At 40.8% G+C, this 16,765-nt stretch overlaps 1 protein-coding gene across 1 annotated transcript in view; it reads right to left on the bottom strand.

Moving 5' to 3' along the window:
- trit1 (tRNA isopentenyltransferase 1) overlaps positions 1–16,765 on the bottom strand; it is a 52,584-nt gene that overhangs the window by 16,160 nt on the left and 19,659 nt on the right. Inside the window, exons 2-6 of the mRNA XM_085346874.1 lie at positions 8,701–8,841; positions 2,924–3,022; positions 2,380–2,537; positions 1,722–1,864; positions 1,490–1,601 (exon numbers count right to left, since the gene is read on the bottom strand). Of these exons, the coding sequence (XP_085203000.1) occupies positions 1,490–1,601; positions 1,722–1,864; positions 2,380–2,537; positions 2,924–3,022; positions 8,701–8,841 (653 nt within the window). The remainder of the gene's footprint in view (positions 1–1,489; positions 1,602–1,721; positions 1,865–2,379; positions 2,538–2,923; positions 3,023–8,700; positions 8,842–16,765) is intronic.

Here is a 16,765-nt window from a genome sequence, read left to right as displayed (position 1 = left end):
CTGAATACAATAAATAAAATGCAGGTTATCTTGTGTATTGCAGCATATGGTGAGTAGGTAGCTGCTAGAGCTAAATCTAAAAATGTCCTGGTAGAGATAGTGGGGAATAGTTGCTGCCAAAGAAAGTGTTGCTGAACATAAAAATAAACCCTGAAGAATCTGTCTTGTCAATTAAGCAAGGTTAGTGCTTTTACCTGAGAACACTGCAAGGCAATCCCCCCCAAAAAAGAAACAAACAAAAAAAACAGAAGCACAACTCCAAAGAAAAAAATAAAGCCAAATGTCAAAAACTGCTGTCCTTAGAATCTGATGTTTTTATAACTTGGCCAACTAGTATGCTAATTTTCTATCAGCTCTGACTTATAGCCCGGAGCTAGCCTGGAGCAAGCCATGAGCTACCTAGCTAATACTAGTGTTAGCTAATGATGCACAAGCTGTACTAAACAAAATGGTGAAAACTATGAAAGGCTTAAAAAAATGACAACTCTTAATTTTCAGTTTCATAATTTAATTTCCTTTTTCCCCTCCCAAAATTAACATCTCAATTGATTTAACAGTGCTAGCTGCAAGCTAACTTTTAATTTACAGTATACTGTAAACTAGCAACCCCTTGTAGTGTTGACTCCCATGCGCTACCATTTTACCATCTTTTCCAAATATGGTAACATATTTTGTTTTCTACCTCTTAACAAGCCTCAGCTAAAGTTAGCATCAAATGAGCTTACACTGAAACCTAGCTAACCTGCGCTAATATTAACAGATCGCTCGAGAATTCTACACTCTACTCCACATTAATTTTTGTTTATCAGATGGAAATTATCTTCAGGGTTAATTCGGCATTGTTTCTGACAGAGAATGTTGTTTTAACCTAATTTCAAGAAAACATATTTTTGTATAGGGCCAGTTGAGTTTAACTTATTGAAGATGGTTATTGAATTATGATGTCAATGAGAGCACATATCATTAATATAGTCATCTCAGGATTATGGACATCTGTAGCACTAGCTGTGGGAACAGAAGCCCCACCAATCTATAACTTTCTGTTTGTGAGAGGTAGCCAATCACAAAAGGGGAAAAGGGGGCAAGTGAGAAAGGAACCAATCCAAAGCTTGTATAAAAAAAGGATTATTTTGAGCTGTTAATCATAAAAATTCTTCTAGTACAATCCAAGAATACAATTATAGAGTTATCTTCAGCATGGAATTAAAATTCTTGGAGGCACTAAAGTAATTAGCAGAAAATACTAGACTCCCCTGGTAGCGTCAGACATAAATAGGCTTATCCCTTATTATTAATAATTACTGGACATTCTAGAATAATATTAGTCCCACAAGAACAGAAGTCTAAACACTGTGGGCTTTATCTAGAACAGCATATTTCTTTGACAGGAGAAAAAAACAAACAAATAACCTAAAAAACCATCAGGATGAACAGGATCTGGTTGGTTGCGTTCATTCAGGTGAGCGGACACCTCACCTTATTTCCTTACCTGTTGTCCTGGATTTTCTGTCGATTGTATCGGATGTGGAAGTCTCTAAGCTCCTGTATCACTCCTGCAGACAACATATCTTCTACACGAGCATCCAGCCGCTTGTCTAGAGCTGAAGGACAGAAAGAAGTAGATATGACAAATGTAGCATGGAAATAAAGACACTTTCCACATTTCAAAGCTTGTTTTATTCCCCCACACAAAGAGCACATCTACAAGTCTCCCTCCTTACCCTCCATGTCAGCATGCAGCCAGAAGATGCAGGGGTCTTTGTACCTTAGCGGCCCCCCAAGACCATCACCGCCTTCCTGCCCCCTCTGCTCCTCCAGCAAGTGGCTATGTGGAATCCCCGTCTCTTTGTGGATTTGCAGACTCCTGTGTAAGTTTTAAGTTCAAATCAAACACTTGAAATCCACATGTACTATGAAGTTTTATTGAACTCCTTGTTTATAAGGCCTGGGAGGGTAAACTGAAATTACATAACAATCCGGTCAAATGAAGAATACAATTTAAAAGTGGTGAGAATGTTCATTATTGCTGCACCAGGGGCATATCCTTCAGAAAAATGAAGACATAAAACAAGAAAAAATACAAATAATTATGAAGAACAAACAATCTCTCAATCCTTTTCTCACCAGGATACTTTCAAAGTGAGCTTCAAAAACCAACACACCAAAACTCTCGACCTGTTGAGATTTAAATCGAAACCAAACTTGTGGCTGTGTGCTCAGGTTAAGAGGAAAAGATCATCCTTACCAGCTCATATTAAAGAACTGGGTAACTTAACCTGAGGCCAGAGTGCATGCTACACATCATGGAGCACAACACATGCCCCAACACAACATCCACATCACTAAAACTGACAGATTACCCTTCACCAGCTGTATCACCTGGCTATCTTGCGCTTGTCATTTGGGTGCAACATGGCAGCCATATCGGGGTCCACCTCGGCCAGTCGTTTATGCAACTCAGCTCCTCCCAGTTTCTCGAGCTCGAGCTTCCTGTTCGGAGACCCATCCCCTCCGTCCCCCGGCTCCTCGTTCTCCTGCTGCGAGACAAGTTGTATTTGCAAAACCTGCCCTCGAACACTGCCATTAAGCTCCTGCTTCCAAATCTTTAACACATTACAAGGTCCGTTTAGAGCGGTGCCTAGAGTCAGAAGTAATGTGCAATGAAAACAGAGATTAAGATGAGAAAAAGCACCCGTGGCAGTTTTATTAACAGTAAATGACTATGCAGCATGAAGAAATGAAACTAAAGTGAAATATTACATTATCTTCAAGCTGCGAAAGCTTAAGCACTCTGGCTTAATGTTGTTATCAAAAGTAAAATGGGTAAAGATAATAAGACATTTATACATTTAAGAGATTAACAGTACAAAAGACAGAAAGGACAGAGAGCGGTGTATTCAAGTTGAGCATCTATGACACTTACGCCAGTGTCCAACAGGACTTTCCACAGCAGAGACTCAATGTAATAGTTTGTTCCTCCAACAATGATTGGCAGTTTGTTCCTCTTGTGCATGTCATCTATGTTGGAATGTGTCAAGGAAGAAGTTTATCCCAGCGTATTTTGCATGGCTTAACAATTCCAGGACATTGTTGTGCATTCATGTACAATCTAAAGTAATTAAAAATATCATTATTGTTTAATTGAGGTAGAAAGAGTGAATACATCATATTCCTAATGAAAACTTTATGAACCAGTATTTCAGGAATTCTGGGTTTTCCCTTTATGCTACTGTTGAAGTTAACAGCATCAGTAGTATTTCAAAACACTCAAATATTATTGGACTTAATGGATGGATACATGAAATTTGTTTGTATTTTTATTTGTGCTGCCAAATATTAACGCGTTATCACAGATTACACCATCATCACGATTAACGTGATTTAAAAAAAAATATAATAATAACACAATTAACGCATCTGGAGTGCAGAATGGCTCAAAATCCCTGAAATGTTTCCGTCAACGCATTTCGGGCAGTTTGTCCAAGTAGAGTTACCTTCGAACATGCGCAAATGAGCAGTTGATCTGGTAGTGACGGGCAGCTGAACCAGTCAGCTCAATAGTAGACGTAATTACATATTAAAAGATTTCCAAAGGGAAGAAATTGAAAAAATAAGAACTGATTATATCACCTTCCCTATCCCTTCTAAAGGGAAAGAAGTCCAATTTAAAATTTTGAATAAAATTTACCCGACAAATAGACTCCTTGGTGATAGATTCAAAATAGAAACTGGTAATTGTGTATTTTGTGAAACAGAAGAGGAGGATTTGGACCATCTATTCTTTTTGTGCAATTTCATACAAATATTTTGGTTGGATTTTCATACCTGGCTTTATTCCAGTGGGATTCAAATTACCCCATTTACCTTAAATATGATAATGTTTGGAGTGTTTTTGAAAGAAAAGAAAGCTAATTATGGTGTTAATGTGTTATTAATCTTGTGCAAGCAATTTATAAATAAATGTCGTTTTTTTAAGACCAAACCAACGCTAGCGTACTGGAAAAACGACTTAAACCTGTTGGTTAAATCTTTGACTTTAGTTAAAAAGAAAAAGGCTGCTTTTTTTGTTTTCTTTGTGGAAGATTTTGATTTAGTGAGTTAATATTCTGTTAAATTAAGTGACCCCATCTTTATATTTTCTTTTCACTATGTATGAAAGTTGCTAATATGTAAGGAATGTTTATTCTCTAAATGTGTAATATATGGTGCATTTTGTCTGTATGTTAATTTTACTAATAAAAAAAATAAAATAAAAAAAAAGTCAGCTCAATAGACTATGTGCACGTTAGCATATGCTACTTCCGGTGCGGAAACTCCTGTGGGGAGCTTTGTTTCCGGTGTCCTATTCGCGCCTGGTTTACGGTCCAAAACAAGTTTAGCAAATGAATGAATCAAGCGGCGATTTACATTTCTATAGATGTCTTGGGCATTTACCCAATATATCTGTAAATGATGTTCATCGACTTGTCGATATTTTTTACCCCGCACCTCCGAGCAAAAGAGAAAAGGGATTCAAATGTTATATTTCTCAGTATCTGTAAACAGCTGTCCCTCGTTTATTGTGGGTGTTATGTTCTAAAAATAACCAGCGATAGGTGAAATCAAGTAGCCAATTTTATTTTTTGACGGTGCAAAACGTTTCGTGGACATCGTGGACATACAGCACTGCACTTCAGAGTCACACTGCTAGTGATCGATGCAGCGATTCTGTACTGTACAGGAGAGACGTCACGGAGGAGATCGTCTGCAGCGATCAGGACACAGGACACAGGACACAATGTGACATAAAAAAAAAATAAGCATGCAAACTTGCACTAAAAAAAAAACGCGAAACAGCGAGGTGAAAGGTGAACCGCATTATAGCGAGGGACCACTGTAATTTTGAAGGTAAGTCACAACATACCCTTCTCGTAAATACTAATGTATAGAAACCCTTACCAGCAATGATTCATTTTTTGTGTGGCTTTTTTTCACGGTTTGTTAACATGTTGTGTAGGTGTGTACTTGACTAGCTGATATCGACTTAACGGGAAACATCTGGTTTGACTATTCTTCACCTGTAGTTTGAATGCTGAACATTTGCCTGTTTAAATCATAAGACCAGTCACTATACAGAGATGTGCTTCTGAATGTGGACTGTGTCTTCTGCTGCAGTGATGCAGTTCTGCTTGTGTTGAGTGACGTAAACAACTGATCGATCTAAACTCTTTAAACGTCAAAATTGATCATTAGATTTTTTTCATGACACAACAGCAGTGAGTGTTCCCACCTTCTGCTCTTTGTAACTTAACGCGATCTTTCTGTTTTTGAGTTTTGGACATGATTTTGGAGTAAATCTTCGCAGTAGCGATTGACTGCAAAGTAAAGCTACCGGAAATGCACAACCCCACATCCGGTCTCAAACCAGGAAATTAGCATTTTCTCGTGCACAGGGTCTGGTAGATGATAAACGCACACTGGCCCCCTCGATGGGAAATTTGAGTATTAACAGACTAACAAGACGGAACAGTCGACCGACATAAAGTATTATGCACATTGTGCAAGAAGGAATTTTCTTTTTACCGAACACTTCCAGCTTAAAATATCACATTAACGCGAAGCACACGTTAGTCGGGGATGCTGCTAGCACTTTGGCTAACGTGTCACCCAGCTTGCGACAAACCACTCACGGAGCTTCGGGGGCTCATTAGTCTACCTCGGACATATTGACTGACACAGTTACCAAGTGGATTGCACCAAACTGCAGACCTGTTAATGTAGTTGAGAACACGAGCTTTACATAGATTTGGTTCCTTGTTTCAAGGACATGAAGTGCCTCTCCAAGAGTGACGGAGAGAGAGGATAAATGTCTACAGAGTTTTTTGTTAACATGTTTATTGAAAATCTTGAACATTCATGTTAAGTGCGTATATTTCCCCTTTTTTCTCCAGTCTGTTTGCTCATGCAAAATGATTAATGTAGAATTAATGTAGAATAAAAATGAATGATATTTAATCGTGATTAATCAAAATTAATCCACAGTAACCCTGTGATGAATTTGATTAAACATTTTAATTGTTTGAGAGCACTAATATATATTATATATTAGTGAATACTTAAACTTTCTAAAAAGTTGTATTTCAGAGGAGAGAACCTGTGCTAAAAGACTGAAGAAAACTATTGAAATTCTCTTTGAATTTAAGCATACATCCTCTGTGTTGTTTCTGCATTTACTTCATTATATTGCATAAATGTCAGTTACAAGCTTAAATATAAAGTTGAAAAAATGTAATTGCAGTCAGGCTATTGATCAAATAATTGCGATTAATTACAGAAAATTGTGCGATAGTAGTTAATTTTTTTTAATCTATTGACAGCACTGATTTTTATGGTTAATATTGACAACAAATCTGAATAAAAACCTGACTTGTATCTATGTTGCTATTTTGACTCTGAACATTTGTAGCCATTATTCAGAGGAGGTTTATGTGAGAATCAAACAATCTGGTGTCTTAGCTCAACACAAAATACTCTTAAATCAGCCAGCTCCTGAGTACAAAGGTCGTGCCCAATTTGATGTCCAATTGCCCCCATGAAGGAACAGTGCAGGTAATAGTCCAGTAAATTCAGAGAAAGCAACTGGGCTCAGGTTTCCTGTCTCCTGCACGCTCCAGGCCTGGACGATTCTCCTGACATCTGGAGTGTGAAATCTGGCTATGTCAGCTTTAAACTTCTTGTACTGTGTCATTTGAATAAATGTCCTCAGCCTAAAGATGTGGAGCTTTCCAATAAGGAAAAAAAAAAAAGCAAAAAATATGGTTATGTCTCGGAAAGAATTTAAAATCTGTGTTGCAGAACTTTGATTCTGGTCTTTCTTACCCCAGTAGGCCTCTCATGTCATGACCCATTACACCTCCTGACCCCTGGCTTAAGACTATTTATGGTCTGCCGAATGTATTTCAGACTGTTGTGGAGAAAATATAAGCAATAGAAATGCTTCCACCTGGGCAACCTGAAACTTTTGAAAGACCAAAAAGTAGACAGCTTTGAAACAAATGTCAGAGGTGTAAACTTAATATTAGCAATTTAGTTCAGCTTAATCAGAATTATAGTGTCTCCTTTAATTTCCACCACTTGGGCAACAAAAGGCTGGAGGAATACTTTGGAACGTAAGAGGTTAATTGGCAACAGGTCCGTAACATGATTGGGTGTAAAATGACTGTTTTAGAGAGGCAGAAGTAACAAGATTATTTACAAATTGTGGAATAATTTCAGAATAATAATCCTCAATGTAAAATTGTGACATTGTATATCTCATTTACCTTGCACAAAATCATCAAAACATTATGAGAATATGGAGAAGTCTCTGTGAGCAAGGGTCAAGGCCAAACTAACTAAATAAATAAATACATTGGATGCCTGTGATCTGCAGGCCTTCAGGTGATGCTGCGTAAAAAAATCGGCATGAATCTGTCCTGGAAATCACTGCATAGGCTCAGTGACTCACTGTCACTGTGAACACAGCTCACTGTGCTATCCACAACTGCAGGTTAAAGCTCCATCGTGCAAAGAAGAAACCGCATGTGAACATGATCCTGCACCATCATCATCTTCTTTGGGGCAAAGCTTGTTTAAAATGGACTGAGGCGAAGAGGATCATTGCATTCTGTTTTTATTTAAATTCGTCCCACCTCTTTTGTAATTGTAATTGTAAAATAGAAAAGCATAACAGGTCCCCTTTCAAAAAAACCTGCAGGTCACACAGACAGAGCCTGTGTGCCACACCTTATTCCTTCTCCCTCTTTTTCTGTCGCATCTTCTCTCATCTTGCACCTTGCCTTCTCTCCCCTCCTCCCTCCCTCTGGTCGCCTACTTTCTCCACTCTGGGATGATTAAATAAATACCCGACCAAACAAGATAAAGGCCCATCAGCCATCGTCACTCATCACTTGCAGAGGAGTGAGGGCGACTGCCGGCAAACAGCGAGGAAAATTAAGGGAGGAGAAAACAGAAAGAGGGATGGAAAACTGAGCAAACAGAGCCACAGAGGAGGAGGTCCAGAAGGAGAGAGTTTATGTGAACGGCATGTAGAGAGAAGGCTTGATGGCTGATGAAGAGTCATTACACCCATTAGGCGTCTTAACCATCTTGCACACTCCTTCCTCTTTTTCCTGATTTTCAGTTAAAATCCTCCAGCTCTACTAATCTGTATTCATCTCTTCCCGTTTCTCCCTCTTTCCCACCAGCAGGCTCGCGGTGCACTGAGCCTATTCTTGGAGCTACCGCATCCCCTCGCTGCGCTGGTGAGGGTGAGAGAGAGAAAAGCGAGTGTCTGTGTGTGTGCGTGCACCCCATCCTGATCTATTAATACCCTCTCTCTAGTTATCGCCTCCTCTCTCCACATCTGTGTGACGGCCAGTGTCTGCAGGAGGGTGTGACTGCCCAGACCGTGTGTAGATTTACCACAGAGACTCCTCTATAAATACAGTCTCTAGAGATCTCTCGCTTTTCATCTTCACTGCAACATCTGCAGCAAGACACAATGACAAAACAAGGATGCGTGCACACTTACAAAAATCAATTACTAAGAGTGAAATCAGTTCTTTCTCTGCAGTTACTACCGGTACTTGATAATTGGGGTGGGGCATTGTTGTAACATGCGGTAAGAGGTGTTATGGAAAACACTGCTCCCATGCTTTCACATGGCTCCAAAAAGGATATCAGTGCCACCGCTTTGTTCCTGAAGTCTACCACCGTGTAGGTGCTCACTAATGGGTCCACAAAGCCGATCATGTGATGTGTGCATTGGTTGCGCTCCTCAGCTGTCACCTTATTAGTGACAATGTCCAGGCCCTGGTACACCTGAAGGCACACAAAGAAAGGAATCAACAGGCAGGAAAAACTACCACATAAAATAAAAATATAAATAATTAGCCATTACAAAAACCATTACAGGAGCTATTACAGGATAATTCAAAAGGGGAAGTTAAAATTCCTGGAAGATAATTAGTACTGCAACATAATTAGCATGATTGAGGTTTCTTGTTTAGCGTCATGTGCACATTGCTCATGCACATACAACCACCGGTCTTGAGGGAAAAATGTGTGTTCCCTGACCAGTTGGCTGGTGGTTGCTGGAGGTTCTTAGGTGAAATAGGTTGTACCAAAAACCTCCTTGCGATAGCTTTAGTTACTATCAGACTGCTGCGATCACCTGCAGTTTGCATGGAAGACACCAACATCTCCACAAACACTGACTACTAACCTACCCTCAGTAAAGCTTGAAAAAGTGCAACACAAACTGGAAACTGAGAATGCAGCCAAAGTCATTCAAAAGGAACAACCTTGTACTCTGAAGGGAACAGTCTCCGTTTGCAGACAAGTAATCCCCCATGGAAACTACGATCAAATAGGGTAATCTGCCTGCGACCAAAACAAAGCACTGTATACCAGCAGTCCCCAACCCCCGGGCCATGGACCGGTACCAGTCAATGAGTCATTTGGTACTGGGCCACGAGAGTTGAGGCTCGGGTGTGAAATGTAGGGTTTACGGGGTTTTATCTGTTTATATTAGGGCTGGGCGATATATCGAGTTTTTTAAAAATATCGATATATTTTCATACGAGATATAAGATGTGACAATATCGTTTATATCGATATAGTCTATGTTACGTTATAATTATACTTGTGGAGCCGCAGGTTTGCCTCTCTTTCGTCCACTTTTGTCTCTACGCTGCGTTACTCGGCCTCGCCTCTCCTTCACTGAACACAACTCCCCCTCCCCCATAGCTTCACCTGCAGGCAATGACAAGATGAAAGCGGAAAATCTCCGTTAGCGAGTTACCGTGCGTGGGGCTGGACGGCGTCAACGTGTTAGCGAGCTAACCGCGCTAACGAGCTAACCGCGCTAACGACGTGCAGCCCGGAGGTGCTGCACGGCCTAAAATCCTTTCATTTTCTCAAAACTCGACAGTGCGCCTTATGTATGAATTCTGGTTGTGCTTACTGACCGCGAACCGATTTTATGTGGTACACAGCGCTCATCAATCTGTCAAAAAATGTTTTAATATGACTTTGCTAAGCTACGGAGCTGCACCGCTTGATGGATTGTCGGAGGATTACGGCTACCGAGGAGGAGCCTCGCGGAGTGATACGTACTGTGTGTGTATAAGGACCACAAATGGCACCTGTTCAGAGACGTGGTGCAGCTGTGAAATCTGTCTCTTTGTTATTACGCTCAGCATCTATTAGTTTACATTTTGACTGCACAATTGTGAGCTTTTTGTTATGCACAAAAACAACATTGTTTTCTTTTATTTATGGACCATGATTATTTAATAAATGCTGATAATTTATTTTTGAGTAATTTCTTCATGTACATCTACGCTGTATGTAAATAAAAGTGCCCGTGTGACATCTGGGACACAGTGTGACTAAGAACTCTCTTTTTGTTCTTAACTTATGGCTTTAAAAAAAAAAAATCGAGATATATATCTTATATCGCCATCCAGGTAAAAAATATCGAGATATGAATTTTGGGTCATATCGCCCAGCCCTAGTTTATATCATTATTTTTTATTGTTTTTATCGTTAACTCTGTTTCTCTGGGTCTTTTCGTGCGTTATGGTAAATGGTAAATGGCCTGTATTTATATAGCGCTTTACTAGTGCCTAAGGACCCCAAAGCGCTTTACATATCCAGTCATCCACCCATTCACACACACATTCACACACTGGTGATGGCAAGCTACATTGTAGCCACAGCCGCCCTGGGGCGCACTGACAGAGACGAGGCTGCCGGACACTGGCGCCACCGGGCCCTCTGACCACCACCAGTAGGCAACGGGTGAAGTGTCTTGCCCAAGGACACAACGACCGAGACTGTCCAAGCCAGGGCTCGAACTGGCAACCTTCCGATTACAAGGCGAACTCCCAACTCTTGAGCCACGATTGCCCCTATGAATAAAGCTTCTTTTTTTGGGTACCGGTACTGGTTTTATTTTGTTGTATTTATCAGCGACACCCTAAAGGCCGGTCTGTGAAAATATTGTTGGACATAAACTGGTCCGTGGTGCAAAAAAAGGTTGGGGACCGCTGCTGTAAACCACTTTGCGACCAAGTTTGCTTTCATTGTTGGAGACAACGACTCTATAAAAAGACAAACTTTTCTACATTCATTAGATAGAAAACATACTTTTGTTCTTCATGAAGGTACCCATTTCAGATACTTGCTGTCTAGCTAAGTTACAGCTAGCCAGCTGACAGCATCCTTGTTGAGCAATAAATGTAACTCTGATTTTATATCTGACCTAGTGCAAAAAAGACATTTGAGGGTAGCTTGGGGTGAAAGACTATTTTTGAATATGGTCGAATAGTTTCACGTAATTACAGAGTAGTATTATGTTTAAAAACCCTAGGTAATAACTCCTAATGCTAAGAAATTGCTTGATAACCAATGCAGCAACTAGCTGGCTAACTTTAGCCTGCTTGCCCGCTAACATAATTAGCAAAATAGTACATGACGCATAAGTGTTTGGTGGGGGGGGTCTTCTCCTAATTTGGAGTTTGTGTTATGGTCTGCATTGGGTACCAGTTGGTAATTAGTGGACTCCATTTCAAAGCTAACATTTGCTAGCATTGGTCACAGCTGACTTAAGGAGCAGGAGAAAGGCAATGAGGCAAAGCACTGAAAAGCACCACATCACCACAGCCAAAGTCTCTCCCACAGAAATTAGTCCACAGGGTGTCAGAAGTCACAGTGAGAGTCTGGAAAGGTTTCTCTTTTTTTTAAAGTTACTTTACAATCTAGTCAGACATTTACAATAAAAGGGTGTGTTATGTAAAAGTTACATAGAGCATGCTGAAAACAGTATTTCAGGCTATATTATGTGCTGTAAGACCGCATGTTTATTGAATGTTCTCAATCTGAGAAATTATAAAACCCAGGGCAACACAGCAAAAATAGCTTCTATAAAACAAATAGGGTCGGGGATTGAAATCTGGGCTAGTATGAGACTGTGCGTGTGTCTTTCAATGTCAGAAGCTGGTCACAGAGCTATTAAGGGAAAGGAAGGATGAGTGCTGTCCGTCTTCCATGTCAAATTGCTCTGGCCATCCCTGCAAATTATGACACGCATCTCCCGTCAGCTTTACATCACCCAGCGATGGAGCTCCCTCTTGGAATGTGACAGCTGGGTGTCACACAGTTGTCCGTCATGATTTTCACACTCGAACAGAGTTGAGAGTTTTAGAAAGGGATATCTTGGGATACAGAGCACATTTCTTGCTAGGCTTCTCTTGTTAGAAGCTGTGTTCAGCCTTTTAAACTTCAAAGTCGTTTTCTCCAGCATTAAAATGTCTGAGATGATCACACACATCAAAAGCTGATGCGCTCCCTTTCGGTGTTCATGTGCACTCCATCTGCAGTTACTTTTTACATGAACTGAGATGTTTTTAATTTGCACTGAATATGTTCACCTTCACATATGTTTGTACAAACCAATTATTTCCCCCCATTTGCAATTACAGTTCAGTTACAGAAGTCATTTGATGACATAATATCTAATATTTTCTGGATCACAGAATAAGGAAACAAAGAAACTTGAATTCATCCATTGCACAAGTGGGAGGGAAATTGGAGTGTATCATTAAGCTCGGTAATAATCAGACACAAAAAAGAGACAAAAGATCAAGAGATCATTACAACCGGATCAAGTCATAAAATGCCCTGAAAGAAAAGTAACTCATGATATTTATCGTTCAGCAGAGTTGGAGCTCCTGGGGGCCAAGGTGTTAAACGCTAACGCTGCCCAACCTCACCATCACACACCCCACCATTATCTTCATGCACCTGGAAAGGAATCTCAAGACTGCGCTATAGGTGGGTGATAGCTGGTGCTCGACAATCTCTGTTGAATGATGGTCATTCACAGTGGGCGTACATGACCTCCTTTACGCTTGAGTAGAATTACGGGGAAGGCATTCGGCATCTACCTGCAGCGAGTATTTGTTGTCAGATTGGGGCAGTGGCAAAAACATCTGACAACCGGTCTAGCTTACAAACAGCTAAAGTTAAACCGAATGTCAAAAACAATAAAGCGTCTACTGCGGCCACTGTTTTTGCTTTTCATTTTTGATATTTGATGATTTTTTTAATGCTTCTCTGGTCCCCGATGAATGCCGCTGGCGCGCCCCTTCTTTATTACGACCTACTTATCACACAACCAGCATTCAACCAATGCATAGGCCATCTGCATCCAACAACATGTGGTTGGAATTTTGGACGACTACACGGTAGCACGTTTGTGGAGGGTGAAAACCCCCTTTCTGCACGCTGTCCCAACAAAAACCTGAACGCAGATGGACCACAAATTGCATTCAGGAGTGCTTGGTGGGACAAAGCGTACTCCTTGACTGCCACTGGAAGGTAAACTTGGGGTGATCAGGGCAGATATTCCCTCTAAAGCAGAGGGGAAAGAGAAGAAAAAGGAATAAAGAATGCATAGGCTGGTGTATGGATGATTGATGAACTCTTGAAAGATACATTGACTTTTCACATAAGTTTCCTATACTTCTGAGCTGTCTCATCTTTTCTTCTCTTTTCTCTTTTTCTTACTACTCCGACTCGTTCAACAGCGAATCTTTGGTTTTGTAACGTTCATCATTTTTCACGGCAGGAAAAAACTGCTCCCAAGTGAACGTAAAGAGTGACTTTATCCATTTGTCCATTCATGCTAAACAAATAACACTTGTGTGTCCATTTGGGAGGGTGCTTTAGTCTTAATAGCTGGCTGTCTGCTTTGATTAAAGGCTGCATTTTCCTATGCTGAAATACTGAATAATAGTGTGTTTCACCAAGATTTTATTTATATATATATTTTTTGAACTCAGCCTTCTGGTTTTATGTGGACAGGATTTAGGTCCACTGGTAATTTTTGACTTGAAAGGGTTTCACAAAGTTTTCCTGGCATCTTCAGGGGGATTCACTTTCTGAGCTACAATCACATACTCTGAATGGATGACAGTAGACTACACACAGATGCTGTGCAGAACGTGGCCTCAGGGCTGTATTTATATGATAAAGTGGTGATGGCGTGTGGGAGGAATGATATTAGCCACCACTGCCTCTGTCTTACGTGAAAGCTTGTTTGCCATATATGTACTGTTCATCATCAGCAGACATATACACCACTACTGGTATACCAACGTGTGGCAACGTAAAGGCAAAGCCAACTCTGAGTATCTGAACATCTCCAATGTGTGTTAGGCAACCACATCTTAAAGTCTTTGGAAATCTGCTATAGGGTCGGAATACCATTTTTCCCCAAAGCTATTCCTTCCTGATAACCACACCGATTTATTGGTGAGACAATATTATAATAATAATAATAATGGATTGGATTTATATAGCGCTTTTCAAGGCACCCAAAGCGCTTTACAATACCACTATTCATTCACTCTCACAATCACACACTGGTGGAGGCAGCTACAGTTGTAGCCACAGCTGCCCTGGGGCAGACTGACAGAAGCGAGGCTGACATATCGCGCCATCGGCCCCTCTGGCCAACACCAGTACGACGACCAGGACAGAGAGCCCAGGGATCGAACCGGCGACCTTCCGGTTACAGATGCGATTCCCAACCCCCCTGAGCCACGGTCGCCCCAAATACATATTAGCCGTTTTCCGATGTATCAGTGTCTGGATTTATAACAACCGATAAACCAAAATTTAAAAAGTAAAGAAGAGATGGGAGAAACACCCCCAATCCAAGTTTTGAGTGTTGGCACGCCACAGTTTGCCCACCAGAGGGAACCAAGCAAGAATCAGGCAAAGTGTAAACAAGTTAAAAAAAACAAAAAACCCTACACATTACAAATGTTCTCGAGTTCTTGTAACTGGACACACTCATTAAATAAGGTAGAAATAAAGAAGTGAAACAACTACATTCTAACTTCCTTACCTTTGCAATTTTTAGAGTTTTGGGGCTGTTTCTGTTTCCATTTAACTGCATCTGTAAGCTGTATTCATGAGCGTGTCTCAATAACTAGCTTATTGCATGATGCTGCTTCCAATCGTTCTGCATTAATTTGGGGTAAAATATTCCAAATCTACTCGTCTTATATTGTTATTTTCACCCAGTCAGATTAAGCTCAGAATGATTAAGTCAGCACAAACCAAAGATTGCTGTTTTGTAATATCTCAAAGTTGTTTTTCTTTTTAGGAAGTATTTTGTGGTGCACGCCTTGCCCACATCCTCTTGAAACCTGCCTGACATTGCTACTAAGCATCTTTTTGTATTCCTGTAGCATTCAAAGTCAGCAACAAAATACAACTGTTTATAATTTGACATACACTACACGTGTTAATCAATAGAGCTGTGCAGGCTATTGATCAAATCCTCTGTCAGAGCCTGTGTGGATTGCGTGTACCTCTCAAAATGTTCTTCATCCAAAAGAGGGGAGCAGTGCAGGGCAGAACAACCAAGGCAGATAAATTATTTACGGCTTCTCTGCACGACACCACCCTCAGCCAAGCGAGAGTTGGATGCAAGAACGGATGGAAGGATGGATGGATAGATGGATGAAGGATATGAAGAGCAAATCAAGGAGGATGAAGATTTAAAGGGGTTTCTCTTTTTTTGGAAGGACAACAGCTTTAGAGAGATGAAAGGAGATGAACGGGCAGAAGAGGAGACAGAACAGCGCTGTGTACTTGTTACAGAGAACAGGATGCTCCCTCACAAATTTGCACACATTATCTACCAGCAGCCTTCCTGCTCTGTCTCTGACAGACACTCTCACACAGATTGTACCGAGAGGAGACAGGATGATGGTTAGAAGGATGGCAGCATGAATGGTGAAAGAAAGACCGATAGATGCTCAGAGAGACAGCTGGTATTTCTCTGTGTGTATAGTAGATAGAATTATAGAGAAAGACATACAGGGATGGCTGTGTGTCTCATTTTGAGCCACCCCACCTAGCATATTAACACAACTTTGTTAGTCACATGGTGAAAAAACCAAAGACAACTTTGAAACAGCTCTGTATGGTCAATTTAGCATCCCCCCCTGCTTTAACTAACATCACAATACAATACAAAGTTTAATTTATTTTATCAACTTTTATTCTGACGATGCTGTCTGTGTTGAGCGCTCAGTGGATCTGCGTTCGACTACTCCGCCTAGGCTGCACTGTGAGCGCAGATCCACTGAGCGCAGCACAAGCTAGCAAGACAGAAGTTAAGCTCGTTGCAACATGGCAAATTGAACCTCCCCCACCCTCATTCAGATCTGGCCTTTGGAACTATTTTGGTCTTCATGTGAAGTATGACCCTGAAGGTAAGCGCGTCATGGACAAAGGTAAAACAGTATGTTGGATGTGCCACGCAATGCTCAATTACATGGGTGGGAACTACTGCGTTAGCGCAGTTAGCTCGTTAACGTGTTGGCCGTCCAGCCCCACGCACGGGGCGATCGGCGGTAGCTCGTTAACGGAGATTTGCCGTGTTGTGGCGTTAACGTCATTTCAGATTAACGCTGACAGCACTAGTGGGAACAAAATGAATATGACTGCACATTGCCAACATCATCCTAGTGCAAAGACAAGTGGAAGCAGACAAAAACAACAAGCATGCATGCTACAAACTTTACCCGAGTCATTTAGACAGCCGTTAGCACATGATTCTCCTTATGGGGACCTGATATGTTTAATATGCTGCTGAGAATATAGCCCAGAAGAAGCGTATAGTATAGCTTTTATTTTGGAAAGAGCCATTTCTCTGTAATAA

This window comes from Diplotaxodon limnothrissa, linkage group LG22 (genome assembly GCF_057381915.1).
Source record: "Diplotaxodon limnothrissa isolate DT_005_m linkage group LG22, D_limnothrissa_male_GT1.1, whole genome shotgun sequence".
Taxonomy (NCBI): Eukaryota; Metazoa; Chordata; class Actinopteri; order Cichliformes; family Cichlidae; genus Diplotaxodon; species Diplotaxodon limnothrissa.
Note: the sequence above shows the minus strand (reverse complement) of the source record. Positions and strands in the feature narration are given on the sequence as shown.